This window comes from Thunnus albacares, chromosome 15 (assembly GCF_914725855.1).
Source record: "Thunnus albacares chromosome 15, fThuAlb1.1, whole genome shotgun sequence".
NCBI lineage: Eukaryota > Metazoa > Chordata > Actinopteri > Scombriformes > Scombridae > Thunnus > Thunnus albacares.
The window spans coordinates 18,308,851-18,328,099 of record NC_058120.1 but is presented as its reverse complement, the minus strand read 5'-3'; the positions used below and the strand labels follow the sequence as shown (position 1 = coordinate 18,328,099).

General features: G+C 40.5%; 2 protein-coding genes and 1 long non-coding RNA gene across 5 annotated transcripts; all 3 read right to left on the bottom strand.

Moving 5' to 3' along the window:
* Nucleotides 1-83: 83 nt before the first annotated feature.
* On the bottom strand, nt 84-3,297 carry LOC122998226 (gap junction delta-2 protein). The gene is made up of 2 exons (XM_044374992.1): nt 1,961-3,297; nt 84-1,253 (listed from the first exon to the last, which is right to left on the bottom strand). Exons 1-2 carry the CDS (start codon nt 2,029-2,031, stop codon nt 410-412), a joined length of 915 nt encoding a protein of 304 aa, XP_044230927.1. The 5' UTR covers nt 2,032-3,297; the 3' UTR covers nt 84-409.
* A 704-nt stretch (nt 3,298-4,001) lies between these two features.
* Nucleotides 4,002-7,912, bottom strand: LOC122998055 (actin, alpha cardiac muscle 1-like). 2 transcript variants are annotated; one of them, XM_044374610.1, is made up of 7 exons: nt 7,808-7,912; nt 7,188-7,326; nt 6,584-6,908; nt 6,333-6,494; nt 5,855-6,046; nt 4,428-4,609; nt 4,002-4,341 (listed from the first exon to the last, which is right to left on the bottom strand). In XM_044374610.1, exons 2-7 carry the CDS (start codon nt 7,314-7,316, stop codon nt 4,198-4,200), a joined length of 1,134 nt encoding a protein of 377 aa, XP_044230545.1. In that variant the 5' UTR covers nt 7,317-7,326; nt 7,808-7,912; the 3' UTR covers nt 4,002-4,197. The 2 variants fall into 2 exon arrangements, with proteins under 2 accessions (XP_044230545.1, XP_044230546.1); XM_044374611.1 differs by lacking the exon at nt 7,808-7,912 and adding an exon at nt 7,650-7,757.
* A 7,938-nt stretch (nt 7,913-15,850) lies between these two features.
* LOC122998363 lies at nt 15,851-19,222 on the bottom strand. 2 transcript variants are annotated; one of them, XR_006407405.1, is made up of 3 exons: nt 18,716-19,222; nt 18,102-18,291; nt 15,851-16,511 (listed from the first exon to the last, which is right to left on the bottom strand). It is a non-coding gene; the product is annotated as an uncharacterized LOC122998363 (long non-coding RNA). The 2 variants fall into 2 exon arrangements; XR_006407404.1 differs by having other exon boundaries at nt 18,102-18,248; nt 18,716-19,220.
* Between the last annotated feature and the right edge of the window lie 27 nt (nt 19,223-19,249).

Genomic DNA, 19,249 nt, shown 5'->3' with positions numbered 1-19,249 from the left:
GTCTTAAAAACACCGTCAGGTCAGTAGCACATTTTTGGATAAGGTCAGGCTCTCAGGTGTTCACCTCTTAGTGCAATTTTTGCATTTACTCTCTTCAAGTACAGCAGAACAGCCCACAAAGAGTAAATATGTGAACACGTTAACATGGTTTCCATTTAGCATCTTACAGAGTATAAACGTTACTAAAAAGTTGCATCAGTGCAATAATAAATAAGTAAACAAACGTGTAATCCACGCTTGCCATGAAGTCCTTAAAAGACCAACAAATCAAAAAAATCTGCCCACTCTTAAAGTCATGACACGAATTAGGCGTGCGGAGCTGTCCATCATGTCCATCATGGTTTTTCAATCTTTTACATGTTTTGACCCCCCTCCCCTCCTCCTCATCCTCCTCCTCTTCCCCCGTGTGCTACACATAAGCAGAGTCACTGGATTGAGTGCGGCCAAAATTTGGCACACTCATCCTTGGCAAGTCCTTATTTCTGATTTCATAGATGGACTTCCGCCGAGCCTGCACACCTCGCACGGCCGTTTTGATTTTCCTCCATCCCAAATGATTTAGTTCTGCCAGGTTCAACACCACACAAAACCCACTGACCGCGAACATGAACACCAGGAACACTGTCTTCTCCGTGGGTCTGGAGACGTAGCACTCGACATCTTTTATGCAGGGGTAGCGATCACATTCATACACCGACGGGACGTTGAATCCATACAAGAAATACTGACCCACCAAAAAGCCAATTTCCAGCGCGTTTCTGAAAACCACCTGGATGATGTAAAACCTGGAGATGCCCTCTTGTCGCCTCATTTTGGACTTTGTAGTTCTCATGGCCGAATTAGGGATCTCTTTGACTTCTAAACAGTCCGGTTCAGCTTCTTTGGTGGAGTTCTCTGTGTTCTGAAGTACTCCATTAACAATGGTGTTCTTTATCTTTTTGCTCTCGTCTCGCTTCAGTGAATCTTGATCCTTATCTAGTGTCAGATATACTGTTGAGTAGCGCCGCTCCTTCTGCTTGGCCGACTGATGCACCGAGTATGTGATAAAGCAAAGACTCGGGGTGCACACCATGATGATTTGAAAAACCCAATATCTAATGTGTGAAATGGGAAATGCCTTGTCGTAGCATGCCTGGTTGCAGCCCGGTTGTAAGGTGTTACAAACAAACATGGTCTGCTCGTCATCATAGACAGTCTCTCCAACTATTGCTACGATAAGAATCCGGAAGATGACCACCACTGTTAGTAGGATCCTAAAAAGCAAGCAAACAAACAAACAAACAATGTGAAAATAAGTGTAAATATATGTGTTTACTGATGTGTCTGTTAGGTTGAGTTGTGCGCTGCCTTGGTGGCTGAAGCGCTCAGAGTCCAATTCTGGTGTGATGATTTAGGGAGCTGTCCAGTGCTGAACCAGGACGCTCTTGAGGATAATATGTGTTTCTTACCGTATCTTCTTATCACACGCTCTGATGTGTATTTGTGTGGGTTGTTTTTTCTGATTGAATGGCTGAAATGACATGTAAGCAATCGGCGTTGCTTTGATTGTACCTGTGTGAGCTTTTTTAATGGAAAGATGTGATAATGCCGACTCTCTCTCAGTCTCTTTCTGCCACCCATGAGTGCACAACCACCGCTCAAACTCACCAACAAACATCAAATGGATAAGTGGATGAATGAATACGTGAAATGACACATGAATTTTATGACTTTTGCTGCGCTATAACCGATTCTGAGAAGACAGCTGTCATCTGAATTACTTAGCCGTCTCGGGGAAAAAAGGAAATCTGGGGAACAAGACAGAAAAAATCCACAACACAGACACGACGGACTGGGAACCATGCTACAGAAGATCCTTGAGGCACAAGACAGAAACGGGGGACTGGGAACCATGCTAAAGACGATCCTGGAGGCTGCTGCGTTTCTTCGGTTTTTCTTGGTTTTTTGTTGTTGATCTTACCTTCCTATCATAGTAGAGTGCTGCTGGACAGCAGCCTCCAGGAGCCTCTCTAGTATAGTCCATTCCCCCATTTCTGAGCATCCGGAGAAGACGAGAGCACAACGGCACTCTGTTCAAATCCCTCCAAAAAAGCGCTTTATTTCCCGTCCTGCTTCTCTCTTCCTCTTGTTGTTGTCAGTCTCCAGATCGTTCGATTTTAGCTAAAAAATGCATCCGTCACGGGATGCTGCTGCCGTCCCCTCTTCTCTCCGTCTCTCTGAGCGCTATCTGGTTGGTTATGTGCTGAGCGCGCAGCGCCAGTGAACGTCCTGCTGTGTGTGCCGAGCGATCCCACGACGTTGCCACACTTTTCCTTGTCATGGGAGTCTGAAGGGCTGATTACTATAAGCCCTCCTATTTTCGATCTTCAGATCAGGTTGATGGGCTGCGCGCTGCGCCTGGATGGGAGGTTGGATTTAATGTCTTGCCAGCGTTAATCCGCCTTTAAGTAGTCTCCCCCCTCCCATGCGTCACGTACGCGCAGACAGGTCGGTGGAGCGCAGCCAGGAGTACCAGGGCTCCTGATTTTCAATATTTCAGTATTGTATATAGCGTGCGCCATTCAGTGGACGATGTTGCAGACAATTGTGTCCAGAGTGCTGCAACCTAGTTTATTGAGTGTGTACATTTTAGCATTGGTGACTTCACATGGGAACCAAACTCCAAACCCGGACTACATACACAGCTCACACGTGCACACATATAACAGAACATCCTTCCGGCACAGGACTTGTGGATGCATTATGTCCTGGGCACAAAGGTCAAGGTGACATCCCAGTGTTTTGTTGGGTTTTTTTTTAACTTATCAACATACAGACATTTACAGAGACATTTTGCATAAATGCTGCGTGTTGCATAATTTTATTTAGAAAACCTATTGTTCTTTGCCTCTAACTGAGCTCTGTGGACTGTATGGCTTTATTAAAGGACACAATCTCCCTTTTTTTTTAGAGCGGATACCCTTGCATGCCTAGAGGTATCCCTCCCCGTGTCGCAGACTGCTGGCCCGGCTGGTAGAACTGTTGTTTTCACCTCGGGTAAAGATGATGCTCTGGATACAGTGACAGAGTGAAAGTACCATCCGAGTTGCTAATCGCTTTACAATGCAGCCTGCCTGCCTGTCTGTCTGTCTGTGTGGAGGTTTAAAAATAGAAGCAAAATATGTGACCCCGCCCTGTATATTGCTCTGAGATTTTATCAATGTAGCGCGTTGCATTGTATACATACACTACTATTAGGCTATCGACACTATTGTAAATCGTAATAATTCATGCGATTGTTATTTTAAACTTTACAATACAGTGCATGCAGCCTTTGGCATACTCTGAAAAGTGGTCTTTTAAAATTCATGTATATTATTATTATTATTATTATTATTATATAAATATATATAATAATAATAATAATAATAATAATAATAATAATAATAATAATAATAATAATAATAATAATGATAATAATATTGTTGTTGTTGTTGTTGTTGTTATGCTATTAATGCAGATTAAGTTTATCCATGAAGTCTAGGTAATATGAGCTTTGTCCAACCTGGGAAACCGGGATTACCGATCACGTGACAACGGTGTTTTCACACAATGAAACTTTGTGAGGTTAATTTCTCATGAGGTGGCTTATCCTCTCCGCTCACTGTAATCTTTTCTAATTCAAATCTTTAATAACCTTTAGTCACCTCCACCACGTGACGAAAGGACAGAACCTCGCCGCTTGAGAGAGAGACAGACAGACTGACCGACAGAGACAGACTGAGAGAGAGAGACTGAGAGAGAGAGAGAGAGAGAGAGAGAGAGAGAGAGAGAGAGAGAGAGAGAGAGAGAGAGAGACAGACAGAGAGAGAGAGAGTGACAGAGAGAGAGAGAGAGAGTGACAGAGAGAGAGAGAGATCCTAAATCAGATCCTGGAAACAGCTCACCTTGCATGAGCCTGTGTTATTTCTCTGATTTGAACTGCAAAGAAAAAAAGAAAGAAAGAAAGAAAGAGGCATGTGTTGGAAGTCCCGGTTCTCATTTATTTATAAACCTGTACATATCCACATATAAATTGCACTTGAGTGTAAACAAAAAATTTGACGACAACACATGAATGTCTGCTTTTTAACCGCGGGCCAAAGGCTGGGTTGTTGGCACAGAAGAAAGGAAGCAACAGAAGGGAAAAGAGAGGGAGGAAATGGGACAGTCTGGCGCTTAGAAACACTTCCTGTGGACGATGGAGGGTCCAGCCTCATCGTACTCGTCCTTGCTGATCCACATCTGCTGGAAGGTGGACAGGGAGGCGAGGATGGAGCCGCCAATCCATACGGAGTATTTCCTCTCAGGGGGGGCGATGATCTAAACACATGTTGCATTAGTTTATTTATTTATTTATTTGTGTCTCCATCTTCCAAAAATTGTTGCCATCAGTGAGTCAAAGTTACCTTAATCTTCATGGTGCTGGGGGCCAGAGCTGTGATCTCTTTCTGCATGCGGTCAGCAATGCCGGGGTACATGGTGGTGCCGCCGGACATCACGTTGTTTGCGTACAGGTCCTTCCGGATGTCGATGTCGCACTTCATGATGCTGTTGTAAGTGGTTTCGTGAATGCCAGCAGATTCCATGCCTGTGCAAGCACAGCGGCCAAGTTAGCGAGTTTTACCCCCCACTGCAGCACAGAACACATCTGACACCGCCGTCAGCTGTCGTAACAGGTGCTGAAACGGACAGCTCCTCTCAACAGCTGCGCGCTCTGCGGCGCAACTGTGAACAATAAACTCCTGCTTTAGATTACTTGAGTCTATTTATCGGTTATGAAGTGGTCAAGCAGAGGATGGATAAAATGTGACCCCCAGTTGGTGATCTTTATTAGTCAGCCAGCTACTGATACGAGCTATAAACACTTCTATTTTCAGAAAACCATTAACTTCTGATAAAAAAAAAAAACATCATTCAAATTTAAATTACATTTATGTCAGTGTGAAATGCTGTGCAAATTATTTTTCGAAATAATGTGTAAAGTTAAAACTTAACATCACATATATAACATCAACATATATCATATATATTAGGATAATATAATATTTAAATCAAAAATATTCTGGCATTGTTAGTTTGTTTCTAAATATTTTCATCTGGATTTTTTTCATACTAAGCAAGAAAAGATCACTTGGTTTTCATTAGGATTTAAAAACACCCATGTTCTAAATGGTTAGCACTGAAAAGAATTGAAATGCTCTACCACTGTCTGAGATTTTATACTTGTTTTAAAGAAAGGTAATAATCTTAAACTCTGGGCCAGTGGTCGAAAAAGTGTTAAACGCGTTTATTTATGTAAAAGTAGTAAGCAAGTAGTATATCACACTATAAAAATACTCAATTTCAAATTAAAGTCGTGCACTCAAATGTTTAAGTAGAAGTACAAAATTGTTATTAACAAAATGTAGCCTAACTAAAGTATCAAAAGTAAAAGTAACATACTCATTGAATGACAGAATTGCATTGGATTCAGGATTATTGGATTATTATTACCAATGCAGTTCAGATCATGTGCTTCGCATGTAAAATCTGAATATGTAAAGTAACTTGTAGCCAACTACAATTGCCCAAAAATGCAGTCCATTAAAAAAGTACAATATTTCCCTCTGAAATGTAGTGAAGTGGAAGTTTAAAGTAGCATAAAATATAAATACTCAAGTACCTCAAAATAGTACCAAAGTACAGTACTCGAGTGAATGTACTTATGTACTTTTACCACCTTAAGGTTAAGTCTAATACTTTAAATTGCTTGGAGTCAATACCCATAGTCAAGTGGCTGTAATAAGCTTTTACGGGACTGTGTTGCAGCAACTAAATTGTTGCCTTTACGCACCAATGAACGAAGGCTGGAAGAGGGTCTCTGGGCAGCGGAAACGCTCGTTGCCGATGGTGATGACCTGACCGTCTGGCAACTCGTAGCTCTTCTCCAGGGAAGAGGAGGATGCAGCAGTGGCCATCTCATTTTCAAAGTCCAGAGCCACGTAGCACAGCTTCTCCTTGATGTCACGCACGATCTCGCGCTCAGCTGGAGCGATCAGATTTGGATGTTGTTAAGTCAGTCAAATATGTTGTGTGTCATGTCAAAAATATTTACTATGTGAAACGTTTTCCCCTGATTTATAGTGTATTCTGTATTTATTTAAGTGTACAGTGCACTTAAATAAACGGTATATAATACAGTATTTCCAGTTTTTATCCATTTGGTCGTGCAAAAGGATGATTGGGTGATTAAAAAATGTTTCTAAATATAATATAGTGCTTAACAGCCAACTTATGTTTGTCAGAAGTCTTGATTAGTAGTCTACACTCACCGGTTGTGACAAAAGAGTATCCACGCTCAGTCAGGATCTTCATGAGGTAATCTGTGAGGTCACGACCGGCCAAATCCAGACGCATGATAGCGTGAGGAAGAGCGTAACCTTCATAGATTGGCACGTTGTGGGTCACACCGTCACCAGAGTCCAGGACGATACCTAGGGGAAATAATAAAATCGTGAACATTTACTTCATTCACTCCTTCACTGAACGGCAATCTCACATACACCTGCGGATTCTGTCATACCTGTTGTACGCCCAGAAGCGTACAGGGACAGCACGGCCTGGATGGCGACGTACATGGCGGGTACATTGAACGTCTCGAACATGATCTGTGTCATCTTCTCTCTGTTGGCTTTTGGGTTGAGAGGGGCCTCTGTCAGCAGGGTGGGATGCTCTTCGGGGGCCACACGCAGCTCGTTGTAGAAGGCGTGGTGCCAGATCTTCTCCATGTCGTCCCAGTTGGTGATGATGCCGTGCTCGATGGGGTACTTCAGGGTCAGGATGCCTCTTTTGCTCTGGGCCTCGTCGCCGACGTAGGAGTCCTTCTGGCCCATACCAACCATGACGCCCTGATAACATACAAGGACCAGGAATCAGTGGTGTGGTGGGAAAACTACAGTTGATCATCACCAGAGAGCATCATAACTACCATGATGGGGAAAACACGAATTTGGTCTTCTGTGTAATAGTTCCATGTAATAAGAAGTTCCGATATTCTGGTGCGCAATTACGCATGGTGAATCTTGCTCTCACCCCATGTCATAGATTGTGCTATGTGATGTAAAAAACTGAAAGCGATAATCTCTCATGATAGCAGGCACGTGGAGTTTATGAATAGCTTGATTTACCTGATGACGAGGGCGACCAACGATGGAAGGGAAGACGGCGCGAGGTGCGTCATCCCCGGCGAACCCAGCCTTCACCAGGCCGGAGCCGTTATCACACACCAGAGCAGTAGTCTCTTCGTCGTCACACATGGTGTCGGCTCTGCAACACACATGAGCGCGTGCACAGGCACGCACGCAATTGCATTGTTAGGTCCAATGATGAAATTCCTTGTTTGTTTGGATTGGGTGATTGAAGATTTTGCCTTCTTCATAACACACGCGCGCGCGCGCACACATACATACACACACACACACACCAACAACAACAACAGCAACAACAACCTGAAGGTCGTTGATAATGGCTTGTGGTGAATTTTGCACCATATGCTATAAAAAGGGGTTAGTATTTCAGATTTGGCACTGTAATATTATCATTATAGCACTCATACTCTATGAAAGTTAATATTTTTTAGCGTTTCATACCAGCTGGATGCTCCAGTTAGATGATGACATGGTTAGTCAAAGGTGGAAGCATGGATGAAAATCACTCTCATTCGTGTTAAAATCCTGTATCCATCCTCTTGTGATAAATCCATTGGTTGGCCTTGAACAGTCCTCCTTGGGTCAGCCTGTGTACTCACCAGATCAGCACCAGGCACCGGATCTTGAGTGTGTAAACCAGGGGTGCCGAAATGTCACGTCAGGCCAATTTATACTCTGACAAATGTCAGTGAGATGACCAAGCAGTGCGACCCCTTCTCCATATTTGGTAGCCCATCGCTCCATTGACAACAGCCACTCCATGAATGGCAAGACAAGGAAAGGGAAGTCCCACACAGACATCTGTGCCTGCTGCCCATATACAGAGGGCAGTGGTGAGGGCAGAGAGACAATGTCAGCCTTCCTTTTCATCTTCTCCAAGCTAATAAATCACTATGATATCACTATCACAAACACTACTGTGACTGTGGTAGGTCTACTCTTGTGAATAATAGCAACAGTATGACACAGCTATATCTAATGTTAGTATAATATTAGTGTTTTAAGGAAGGCACATTTAATAAAATGTTCAGTTGAACGTTATAATTAGTCACTTCAGTCTTAAGGACCCTCTGGAGTCACAAACCTCCTTGCATTGTTGTTTTAAACCTAAGCCACATCTACTGTATCTGAATATCCAAACAAGGCTGTGATTACTTTTGAGATTAATAAATGTTTGCAGCTTCATTGTTATTCAAATTAATAAGTCGTTTGCTTTGTGTCTGTATGTTTGGGAAGGTCTCCTACATCAATTTAGACTGGCAGGACACATGTAGCATTACAGTACCAAATGCAGCGACCACTTGCGCCACACAGCTGGTGTCAGCAGCTGTTTCCCGCTTTTTGAAGTTCCAATCCCCGCATTTTAGATTTGTTTGAACAAAGACGGGGAGCCACTGTTTCAGACCAAACACTCCCAATTTAGTACAGTGTACATATTTCCATAAACAACAGCATGCTGCTGGACTCACCATAAGGCAAATGAGAAGATATTTTGGCAGATATGTTCATAGATGAATTTGCATAAAATCAATGAGTTTCCATAATTATAATGAGCTGCTTGGAAGTTATTGATGTGCTAGCCATGCAGCATGCTGTGCCCACATATGGAAAACTATTAAAATTCATGTTTTAGTCATGCTCTCTTGGTTTTGCATTTATTATTAAAAAAAAACAACATTTTCAGCCTACTGCAGAAAAAATTAAACTAGAACACTCAATATTTAGTCTGAAACACGAAGACACATGTCAGCCTATGTATAATATCAAAGGTTATTGCAGTGCTTTTGCTATATTTACAATTTATTCTACTTGGCATATTTCTCTTCCTCTTTCTGAGACCACATTGGTACCCCAAACACCAACCACCGATCTAGTAATTATCTTTTTATGTAATAAAAATCGAGGTAATGTAGTCCTCCGTGCAAGAAACCTTTGCAGATAAATCAGAACCAATGTTGACAATATTTGTTGTTCGCGACATCAAAACAATGAGGAAAAAGGAACATCTCGTGTTGTGACATATGCCATATTCTTTCTTTATTCCTCCACTAAGGAAACAACAAGACATATGAAATGACATTGCCGGTTTACTTGAAACAGACAGAGAGCGAGCTCTGAAGGCTGTAAAATAACATTGGCTAAGAGCAGTGGATGGTCCTACCACAAGGAGGACAAGACAAAAGGGCACAGCAAGCCATGAATCATATGCTGCTGTCACCCGACCCCGAGCCATAACCCTTCACTGTGTGACTCTTTGTTTTGGTCTTATGTAATGAATGGTAGGCTGTGGTCTGCTTTAAGCATCCTTTTGCCCCAGTATTCAAATAATGTTAACATTTTATGACCATAGCTTAGTTAAGTCTGTCTATGGAGAGCAGCGCTGTTAAGATCAAAGGGAAAGGTTGACGACTACTTTCATCATAGGTTTGCCCTTGTGATAATATATTAAGTTGTTATAAAATGTCATCTTCATAGTGTGTTCAGGTACAAGCTCTGTTAGGCCAAGGGTTTAGGACATATATACCTTTATAATGGTGTTGTTAAACTGTAAAATATTTGTAGTGTTTGTTCTGGGAGCACCTACGAGTGTGAAAGAATCATGCCAGTTCCTGGATTAGATACAGAGATACTTGGAGGCAGCTCAAATAGTCCTGTAGTGTGACTTTTCACTATAGCTGTTACTACTGAGATTAAATTATTGTGGCACGATCATTCTCCTCCTACTCACGACCCTTCAGGAGATCGGCCTCATTACTCAGCAGTTGAGATGAGATAATAAGGACAAAACTGTCCAGAACAAAAACCATATTGATTCTCTATGAGAATTTCGCATCATAAACAGAGTACAAACCTTTTTAAAGAACCCTGAGGGGAAGTCATTTGTCTGATGTAGGCAAGGTTTTGTACCTAAATCAATAATGTGCACATATATAGGAATGTCCCCCACGCTGGATTGTAGCATTTGAGCCGTTCATCATAAACTCGGTCAATACAAATGGTCTGAAAGCACTTTGTTCTGTCCAACATGGCGCATTTATCTGTGCTGAGCGTCAGGGGCCATTTAAAGGTCACAGCAGAAAGAAGACATGAAACATATTGCTTAGTGAAAATTGGCCTTGTTTCTGGCCTGTATACCGAACACTGAGTGACAAGCTGCTGGCTTATGTTAAAGTCTTCTGCTGGGTACCTCAAAGGAGCACAGAGCTGGGATCACTGTCACTATGGCTGCAGTAATACCCCAAACATTTTCTCATTATTACTGATACTTTGGACAGAATGTATCTAAGTAGCATGTTCCTAAAATTTACCGCTTTTAAGTTTTGTATGAACATTTGTTACATATAACAGGCTCACAGGCAACATGTGTTAGGGCTACACTAAAAAGACACAAGAAAAATATGGTCTGATTTTGGAAAAGAGACTTATGGATTCATGAACTGGTGCAGGTCAACATAAAAGTTTGTTTATGTATATTTTCTAACTCCAACATGATGAAATTAATTACTACAAAATGTAACAGCATCCACATGCATGATTATAAATTACAGCGTTTTTCTCAAACTAATTAGTTACAAATTAGGGCTGGAACTGACAGTTATTTTTATTATTGATCATTCTGTTGATCATTCTTTATTTTTATTATGTGTTTAGTCTATAAAACGGCACCACGTGCCCATCACAAGTTCCCAGACCCAAAAGTAACATCTTTAAGTTGTTTTTTTTTTTTTTGCCAAATAAACATTCTAAAACCCCAAAATATTCAATTTATAATGATATGAAAGAGGAAACAGCAAAACTTCACATTTCAGAGCCTGAAACAATAAAATGTAGGACGTTTATTTCTTAATTAATCAGGTAAATGATTAATTGAATATCACAATTTTTGCTGATAAATTTGACCAACTAATCAATTAATGGACAAATTGTTTCAGCTTTAAAACAAATGCTGACATGAATTATATTTTATAAATCTTTACCAAGAATGCAGTGCATGTGTGTATTTATGGCTTTGTATTTATTTGTATACAGTTAATCAATGGTCACATCAAGTTTACTTGTATTGCCACTTAATCACAATCAGTCCCAATGGACTTCAAAACGATTACATCACATTATCGAACATAACTGAAACCTTTTCCATTGTCCAACCTCAATCCTCCAAACTTCAGTGAGAACAAATGAATTGTTAAATGAATTCCTAAAATTCCTCCTAAGGAGAATAAAGAATAAAGAAATCAGGCAAAGCTGTTCCTCTTGTGGACTGGAGATGTGTCCCACTTTGAGGGCCTGGCAAACTGACATTTCCTCACATAGCCATTTAACAGTGTACCCACTTCAACCTTGTGCATGTGTGCACGCATGTGTATGTGAGGGTGAAATTACAGAGCAGTATGTGGTTAATTGAATGGGGAGGCCTACACTTATGTCCTCTCTCTGCCTCCCAGGTCTCCTTGCAGCCAGTAGGAGCAGGCTTTTTCCATAACCAGTCTCAGACCTGAATAAAAAATTCACCAGCCTCACTCTTGTAGCCTCTCAGTAAAGGACTGTCAGCTTGGCCTCTAGGCCTATCGCCTGCTGTATCCACTGCCAAGATTTCTGGGAGAAAAAACAAAGTTGAATGAAAATCTGGTGATTTTTTTTTTTTTTTTTGGCAAGTGGCTACTGTCCTCAGGATATTTGGGAGCAGAGCTGGGCAGACAAAAAAGCAGTGTAACTAGGTCTCATATGACACTCACATAAATATTGCAATACACATTTGGGCTTTGACCACCTCATTTTTAGAGAAAGAATTTGTCTCAGATTATAACCCACATTTAAAAGAGTGAGTGAGGTTTTGTCAGTCAACAGTGAGGGGTAGAAAATGAGGTTAAAAAGCGCTTTGGATTGAAAATGAAATATTCATGAATCAAATTTGAATAAGCTACAACATAGACAGCTACCCAGATTTGTAGGTAGGCTGCTCAGCAAGAGTATTTTGGTAAGTCTTTATAGGGATCCCAAAGTATTGAGTCCTCAGCTATTTTGGTGGTAGCTGAGGGTGCATGGTTCCAGTCAAAACTGATAGGAAAGCTTTTGAGTACCCAGACACCTCGCCCTGAAGACGTTCTGCTAAATATGCTTTTGCTCTCTGATAATCTTGCATATATTCAGGCTTTTTAATTGAGCTTATACAGCAGTAGCATATCCGTAATTCAAACATGTTGCTTTTATAGAAATATGTATCCAACCTGTCTGCTCCAGGGATGCTGTAATTAACCTAAATCTGCTGTGTCATCCAAAAAGAATTTTGCCTTGGGGATCAGTAAAGTGTTGCTTAAAAGATTGCAGAAATAAGAAATAAATTATTTGCACACCAATGTGCCAGTCGTTTGCTGCTTTTTTGCATCTCCATATGACCCCTGTCCTTCTTTAGGATTTCTTTTGAACTGTAATTCTGTTTCATGTGTTACCGCCAGCTTCAAAAGTATAAGATAAAGGTAGCAAAGGTGCTTCAGTTGGACTTTTCAGCTGGAGGAGGCCTTTGCTGTGGACTTATCATGAAGTTCAGTGAGTGAACTTTGGCCAGCAGTTTGAAAGATTCAAAAATAATCTGAAAGACTGCAGACTGATTTCACATTGAAAGAGTTCAACTTATAGACAAACATCCCTGTTCTCATTTCAGTACGTTATTTCAGTATTTCAGTAGTCTCTGTAGTCTCCCTATTCAATGAGGTTAAACTGTACTACTCCACTTGACTTCTGACACTATATTGGCCCTTGACTTTAAGTTCATTTTTCTTGCCACTGCACCAGTTACTGCTAGCTAAAAAAAAACAACCAAAAAAACAAGTGAAGTAGATGAACAACAGCAGAAAATAAAACCTTTCATGACAACATATTTTTTTCATAAAAGGATCAGCTGCTGAGAGCAGCAACATTACCGCTGGCCCCCAAAGCTCAACGCTCTACTGAAGCAAACCGAACTGACCCCAACAGCAGCAATGCAGTGAAAGGTGACTTAAGGTCAGTAAATTAGTATGTGCCAGATAAAAATGGTAATTTACCATGATATTCCTCTAAAATGTTTGGTCAAGCACAAGCATTCCCTCCCCTATTTGTCATGATAGCTCAAGGCACAACGGGTTGAGTCACAGGGGTTGAAACTAACAACTGGCCCTAAAGAAATGGAATTAAACATAACCTAATGTCCCTCTGAGATACTGCATGGTATAAAAGCATGGACCAAACTTGACTTAAGGTCAGGGTTAAAGTTTCATGGCAGTTCATTAAACAAAGACAAGAAAAAAAGAGCATGGAGGACATAATTAAGTAATAGCACATAATTAGTAAAAACAAAGAATAAAGTAAAAATTACATTTATACATCTAACATTTAATTATTATAATTAAGAATAGTTTGTTATCTTTACACTTTGGTTTTTCTACAAATTAAAAAATATGACTGATATGAGTTTTAAAGGTGCTTTTAACAGAGCTAGGCTAGCTGTTTCCACCTGCCTCCAGTCTTTTTGTTAAGCTAAGCAACCCGCCTGTTCGCTCTAGTTTCATATTTATCCTGCAGACATGAAAGTGGTACCAGCCTTTTTCTCATCTAACACTAGGAACAAAAGGTAATAAGTGTATTTTCCAAAATGTCACTTCCTTTAAAGACTTTGATTTGAAATCAATTTTGCTTCTTGACATAATTTGGACAGAGTAACTCTAAAATAATTATTATTTCTTTATTTATTCCTTGATTTAATTAACACAAATAAGTAAGTAGGCGTAAGTGTTTTAGCCTTTGTCAAAAAGTAGAGATTTGAACCAGGCCTCATCTTCTGATGTATCAGGAGTCTGTGTTGATATGTCATCACATCACCTTTTCAGCACACTATGCGGAGTATAATTCATCTGATATTGTTCAGATAATATTGTATCTTCTGAGTTCTTAGGACCTGCTGCTGTGCAATGAAATAGCTCTTGTCTTTATTTATTAAAAATACCATAATTGTGAAACTGGTGCAGGAAAAAAACGAAAAAGGCACTTTATCCAATATACAATATGAAATACTGTATCTCAGATGAATTATACTTAGACAGACCCAGTTCCCCTTCACATTCAAAGCTCTTCACTGAGAACTCTTCACCCTTTCTTCTGGGGGTTGGCTTTCAAAATTCAATAATTTACTCAGTCATGAGCCCACAATGTCAAAACTGCAGCCATCCAGCACTCTGAGCCACTGGGTCATACTTCTTCAGAGCATTTCTTGTCAGAGCGTTTCAATTTTTACTTCAGATGTTTCCTTTCAAATGTTCCAGAGTAGAAAAAAAGGGCCTAAACCTTGAATCCAGAACATCCAAATGTTCATAACAAGTTAACTTGTTTAGCACATAGCCAACTGCAGTCTCATACAAAGTTATAGGACATTCATTATTAGTAACAATGAATGAAAAATAGCTTTGGAGATCTTTGAGCCACTGGGTCACACCGCATTTTAAATTTATCAGTCTCTGCAAAAGATGATGGTGTTTCATATTTTTTTAGCAGCTTTCTGGCACTTTCAGCTACTAAGTCATATTCCTTTCACACTTATTTTCTGAGTGCTTTTCAATCTTTTGTTGACTGCTGACAGGGGCACTTAGTAAGTTTGTGTAACTATTTATCTTAGAATAGTCAGTTTGTTTCTGAGTTTGTTGTTCGACAAAATGAATAATCTCAAAAAGTCATAGTGAAATTTTGCCTACAAGTGTCTTTTAGTGATTGAAACCCTAATGTTGCTCATCTGAAAACATTGTTTCCTTTGCGCAGTTGTTTCTGTACATGTACTCCAAGAGACTTAAAAACATCTTCTGAGTTCTGACTAGATATTGATCATATAAATTCACTAAGTCAAGTAACAGTGTGTAGAAGGAAATCTTGGGATAGTTTACCCTGATTTTGAGTCCTTGTAATTGTCCACCTGTCTGTGTGGGCCTCGTTTCACAGTCTAAAGACATGCAGTTTGGTTCACTTCCACAGCTCTCATCAACCTTGTTTCCAGCTGTTTTCCAAGAAAAAGCTCTGATAAACCCACTGTACACCACAAACCCAGCACCAAATGGCAGACAGACAAAGTTAGCGACTAGCTAGTGAATGTAACAGAGCATCTAGCTGATAAAGAGATATTTCCTCAAAAGTTGGTGGAGATCAAAACAGAGCTAAAAGGAGAGTGACTATTGGACTTATTTTTGTCAGATGGCCAGTAATATGACTCTAAATGAATGCTTATGTTTTTCCTTGTCTGTTGAATGTGTAAAACTGACTCTAATTTATTTGCCACTTTGACAACTTCATAAGGTGATATATGGCAGTGTTTTGTTGCTGACCCCCACTGGCACAAAAAAAATTAATGCTGCTTTAAGTTGTCATTGTGTTCATATGAGTGATTGTTTATCCACTGACATTTAGGCTGAAATGAACTGGCAACTCATTTCATATAAGCTCTAACCCCCTGTGCCCCTAAATAAGAAAAACAAGGTAAACAAAATGATTACAAGAAACTAGAAGCCTATTCTTATCTCCACTTCCCTATCTCTCTCTCTATTTACCTTCACCTTAAAATTTCACAGCATGGATTTTCTGTAAAATGCTGTATACAATAATTCAGTCAACAAAAACAGAGGGCAAGTTCAAAGCAGTTTTAATCGCATTATAAGTTTCCATACAGTCATTTACAAGTCTAAGCATTGCCATTGTTAAATTGCCATTTTCATTCTTATCTTCTCCATGCAGTGTCATCGTGAATTAAACAGCAAACACAGACCATGAGCACAAAGCCTATTTCCTTCCTGACAAACTCATACAAATTTGAAATCCATGGTTAATTACATGTTAACAGAACTAGTGGAATCCATTTTCCAGACCTTGCAGACCTTTTGTTACATAACTTGCTGAAAAGTTTCAAACTGTATTGAGTGCCAATCATCTCAGGATGTCTTCACATAAAACAGACATTGACAGTTTTTTTTTTCTTAAAAGTGAAGGCTTTTTCTCTGTAGAAAAGCAACAATCTTGTGTTCGGTCCCAGTGTTGTCCGGTCCTGCTCACTATGGGTAGATCTCAACACAAAGGCTTTCCGTGCCTCATGTTTTGGGCACAGGTTCGTCCCAGGTTGGCCCCCTCTAAGAGTAGATCGGACAGTCGGTCTAGGCCGAGACAGGTGGTGAGAGGGCTGATGAGACCATAGAGACCGCCTAAGGTGATGCCAAGGGGCCAGCCAAGGAAGAGCAGAATCACCAGCCAGATGATGCACCAGAAACACGACCCACAACTGGCCATCCTAGTCTGGGAGAAAGAGAGAGGAAGTTTAGAGTGGCTGCTTCTTTACTCAGAGTGAACATCGGCATGCTTTGCAGAGCCAAATGCATCCGCTTGAGTTAAGCAGACATACAACTAATACTCAAAATTAATTTGAGATAAAGTGTGGTTGAAGAGCATTTTTTATTGTACACTGCTACTACAATAGCATCAGAGAGTTCCCATGAGTGGCTGCAGCTCTTCAGTGGTGATGGGAGATTATCAGATTGAAATGTACCCTGTTGATGATCTGGATGCACTTGTCAGGATTAGGCAGTGGCCTTGACAAAGCATGATAAGCTGGCAAACCCAAGCAATAACCACCACAGTCTGTGTGCCCGTTAAGGTCAATACAGCATTGAAGACCGGCGCTGGCACATTAGTCACCCGCTAATAGCAGATCAGCACAGATCATGCATAACTTTGGTGATGAGCATTACTTTATCTATCAGTGCTGATAACAAACAGCGGCCAGGAGTATGATGTGCTGCTATTTTAAGATATAAAAATGAATGTTGTATTATCAGTGATGAAAAACTGCTAATTGGAATGGTGTGCAATGTGTGAATCCTGCCTACCTGATGATTTATGCAAAGAATAGTGGCAAACATACTGTATGTGAAGACTTTGCTACAGTAAAATGTATTTTTCCCAAAACATGCAATATTAAGAGATAAGAGTAAGACTGTAACCTAAAAAATGTGGTAAAATCAACGAGAAAAATCTGCCCTGAGGCCCAGCCTTGGAGTTCAGCTTGTAGAACTGATGGTTTTGTGAGTGTGAAAGTGTTGTGTGCTGTCAGACTGATTCCCTGAGCCTGTTTTAGCTAAGACACAATGGTCAGATCCTTCTCCCCTCAAGGCACTACTGTCTTGACTCTAAATAATGTGTAATTTCCTGTTGTGACATTACTGTCACGTAGGGTTGGGAAATAAATTACACATTCAACACGAGTGTGTCCCATGGTGGATCCCGTGCTTTTGGGGAACGCCCTCGCATAAAAAGAGAGAGAGAGAAAAGAAAAAAGACACATCAGCCGCTAAAGCACAGTAAATTCAATTTAGAAATATTTTAAAATTATTATACGGTCAGGACAGCAGCACTCTGACTTCTGTCGCAAATTTGAACCTCACATGGTACACTCTACTTCCTTTATTTTTCTTCCTCATGCACCTCTTCTGCCTTCATGTTTTTAGTGTTAAAATTATTGCATCACATTGTTCCTCTAAATCACCCAAATTCAGTTTTATAAAAATGCCTCCTTCTTAGATTTGAAAATATTTAAAAATATTGCAAAGGATAACCTTATAAAGCAAATTCAAAACATTTTTCACAAACTAACAGTTTGTCACCAGTTTTAATTGAAGAGAAATTTTTGTGTGACAATTTACGTTTACAGCCTACAGAAAACCATAACATACCGACTGTGCTCACAAACAACTTTGCATTAACAGCTTCACTGCATGCTGTTAGTCTTGGTGGCATATCAGCCCATAGCAATGGTTAGAGGTAAGAGCTTTGCAAAGTAGCTATTAACCTAATGAATACCTGTCGTGTGAGTATAAAAGACATGTTCACCTTCAGCAGAGAAAGGTTCTGGAGGAAGATCGCTTGTTCTCCTTCTTGCTTGCAGCAATTCTTCTCAGTCTCCTAGATCCTGTTCCGAGACTTTCAGAAATGTCATGTGTGAGCAGTAGCCACTTCCCACCAGTTAGCTCTAATTTACTACAACAAGGAACCACAGGCAATTGAATTCTCAAGAGGCCAGCTGGGAGAAAACAGAAAGTTAGTGGCTGGAAGGCTTAACAGACGGAGGATATTACACAATACAGACATTCATGTGACTCAAGAAAAAGTAGGCCATATACTGTATATGATGGAACATCATGCGTGTTTGTGTCATGGCTATATACAATTCCATTGTGGTAATGCCTATTCATACGGTAAAAATTATGACATATTTCAGCATCATATCATACAGTATATTGGTTGTATATAGTCTTGTGGGCTCTGAGCCAAAACTTTTGTAATTCATGTTTGCAGCCTCAGCCGACAGAGATAATCTCTTTTATCTAATCTCGCTTTCTAATCCTTTCCTCAGCTGACAGAAAAGCATAGCCCACTATTCAAAACACTCATGTAACCTCGACCCAAACTGCCCTGCTTTCAGAAGATAGAAAAATAGACATTACATGACTCCACACTTGACTGGATGCAGTAAATGTGTCTCTCCACATCCATTGACACATGGTTCTCCATCGGGTCCTTAGTCTGGCCCAGGCTCCAGCAGCTGTGCAGCTGACCTGTTCTTAGCCTGCCTGAGGTATGATGTAACAACAACCAACCTCTGGTGCATAATCAATGTATTTCCAGTCTGTGTTTTTTGCCTGCAGGACTGTGGACTGTGTTAACCTCTTCATAATGTAAACAAAAACGCCCCCGAAGACCCTTGGCTTTCAAATGGCTTGCCTTGGTGTCATCATAAAATTAAGTCTCAAATTATTTGCTCAAATTCAGCGGTCAAACTGCAACCCTAACACTGATCTTTTAGATAATATTCCACAGATCACTGCACTGTTAGTCCTCCACACAAAATTATGAATGGCAGAGGATTTGAGGCTTGCTGGTTGAGTGACTGTGTACATCCAGAGGGCAATTCGAATTCCCCCCGCATGCACACTGGCCCTTGGGTGAAGTGACTGACCTACAAATGCAGATTAGTCGCA

Coding starts and splice junctions, on each gene's coding strand:
- LOC122998226 (XM_044374992.1), bottom strand. CDS start 2,031: ATGGGGGAATGGACTATACTAGAGAGGCTCCTGGAGGCTGCTGTCCAG. Junction 1,254..1,960: donor CACTCTACTATGATAGGAAG/GTAAGATCAACA, acceptor CTTGCTTTTTAG/GATCCTACTAACAGTGGTGG.
- LOC122998055 (XM_044374610.1), bottom strand. CDS start 7,316: ATGTGTGACGACGAAGAGACTACTGCTCTGGTGTGTGATAACGGCTCC. Junction 6,495..6,583: donor CGCTTCTGGGCGTACAACAG/GTATGACAGAAT, acceptor TATTTCCCCTAG/GTATCGTCCTGGACTCTGGT. Junction 4,342..4,427: donor CCAGCACCATGAAGATTAAG/GTAACTTTGACT, acceptor ACATGTGTTTAG/ATCATCGCCCCCCCTGAGAG.